The 1,812-nt window shown below is 54.9% G+C and overlaps 1 protein-coding gene across 1 annotated transcript; it reads right to left on the bottom strand.

Moving 5' to 3' along the window:
- Positions 1-289: 289 nt before the first annotated feature.
- LOC108355665 (aldose reductase-like) lies at positions 290-1,463 on the bottom strand. The gene is made up of 4 exons (XM_017606814.1): positions 1,316-1,463; positions 764-1,243; positions 620-699; positions 290-556 (listed from the first exon to the last, which is right to left on the bottom strand). Exons 1-4 carry the CDS (start codon positions 1,461-1,463, stop codon positions 290-292), a joined length of 975 nt encoding a protein of 324 aa, XP_017462303.1.
- Between the last annotated feature and the right edge of the window lie 349 nt (positions 1,464-1,812).

Here is a 1,812-nt window from a genome sequence, read left to right on the forward strand (position 1 = left end):
TCATCAAGTGAGCGCAAGTAAAAGAAGATAACGCGAACCGGTTTTGCTAGACACTTTTTCCCCAACTTTCCACCAAAATAAAATTAAAGTCAGTGTTTTCAATTTATCATCAGTATAAAAATTCTTTACGGTTTAAATTCATTGCACACATTTGCCTTCACACCGGAGGAATAAAAAGGTACACATCATCATCATCATCACCGTCATCAGCTTAATCAATGCAAGACTAACAAAGTAAAAAGGGGTGTAAAATCAAGCAGTTAAAATAGAACCCCAAACATCGGGGAATCTAGAAGGGAATCGCAAAGGGGTAGTACTTGTGGCCGGTGACGTTCGGCCCGTTGGCGGCCAGGTTGATCAGCCGACCGGTGCCGTTGGGCTTGTCAAAGGCCTCGATGGTGGCCATCTCTTCGGGGGTCAGCTCAAAGTCAAAGACGGCGATGTTTGCGGCGATGCGCGCCGGAGTGACCGACTTGGGGATGACCACCACGCCGCGCTGCACCTGAAAGCGAATCAGCACCTGGGCGGCGGACTTGCCGTGCTTCTCGGCGATCGCCTTCAGGCGAGGCTCGTCGAGGAGGCTNTGGGCGACGGACTTGCCGTGCTTCTCGGCGATCGCCTTCAGGCGAGGCTCGTCGAGGAGGCTGGGGTCGCCGGGCTTGGCCCAGGGACGGTCCGGCGAGCCCAGCGGGCTGTAGGCTGTGGTAAAGAAGAACAAAGGGTTAGCAAAATAGAACCCAAACACCAGAGATCATCATCTTACCGGTGACGACGATGTCCTTGCTGCGGCAGAAGTCAATCAGCCGACGCTGGTTGAGATAGGGGTGGCACTCCACCTGGTTGACCACCGGCTTCACCCCCTTCGCCTCCTTCAGCACGGCGGTGATCTGCTCCGAGTTGAAGTTGGAGAGGCCGATGTTCTTCGCCTTGCCCGCCGCGTGCACGTCCTCCATGCCCGCCCAGGTCTCGAGGTAGTCGATCTCAGAGACGAGCACCTCGCCCTTCTCATTTCGGGGAAAGGTGACGTCGCCCTCCTGGTAGCCGAGTGGCCAGTGAATTAGGTAGAGGTCGACGTAGTCCAGCTGAAGAGCGGCCAGCGTCTTCTCCAGACAGAGCGGCACTCGTTCGCGCTTGTGGTAGGTGTTCCACAGCTTCGAGGTGATGAAGAGCTCTTCGCGGCGGACCTTGCCGGAGGAGAGCGCCTCTGAGAGGGCCTTGCCCACCTCTGCTTCGTTGCCGTAGGCTGCAGAGAGAGAAAGGGAGAAATAGAAATTGCGGTCAACTTCGAAATAGCAGTTCTTCAAATAGCACTTACCAAAGGCGCAGTCAATGTGCCGGTAGCCAATGTCGAGGGCGGCCTTCACCGCCTCGTAGACGGCGCCCGGGGCCGACTTCCAGGTGCCCAGGCCGACCAGGGGCATCTGCGTGCCGCTGGCAAGGGTGATCGTCTTCGAGAGGGTCATTGTGGTGTGAAGGTGGCTGGTTTCGAAGTTGGCTTTTAATGAAATGCGCAGAGTCGGGTTGACTTGTCGAGTGGAGTAGGAGAGAGAGTCTTGTCAGCAAACGTCTGACAGCTTTTTCTTCTTCTTGTGGTGGTGGTTGCCAAAGTGACGTCGTACAATCAGCCAAGTGCTGGTGAAGTTGCCTGGCAGAAGCCACTAATCGCCAAACACGCCACCTAAATAAGGGAAAAAGAAGATAGGGCGACTTGAAGTGAGCGAAAGTCGAGCAGTGGTAATCAGCAGCAACAGCAACAACAACAACTTCAGAGTCAGTCAGCCAGCCAAAAGTTGCCTAGTGATAGTGGAGCTT

This window comes from Rhagoletis zephyria, unplaced genomic scaffold, assembly GCF_001687245.7.
Source record: "Rhagoletis zephyria isolate East Lansing unplaced genomic scaffold, Rhagoletis_zephyria_1.1 Rzeph_scaffold_48281, whole genome shotgun sequence".
In the NCBI taxonomy this organism is placed as follows: domain Eukaryota; kingdom Metazoa; phylum Arthropoda; class Insecta; order Diptera; family Tephritidae; genus Rhagoletis; species Rhagoletis zephyria.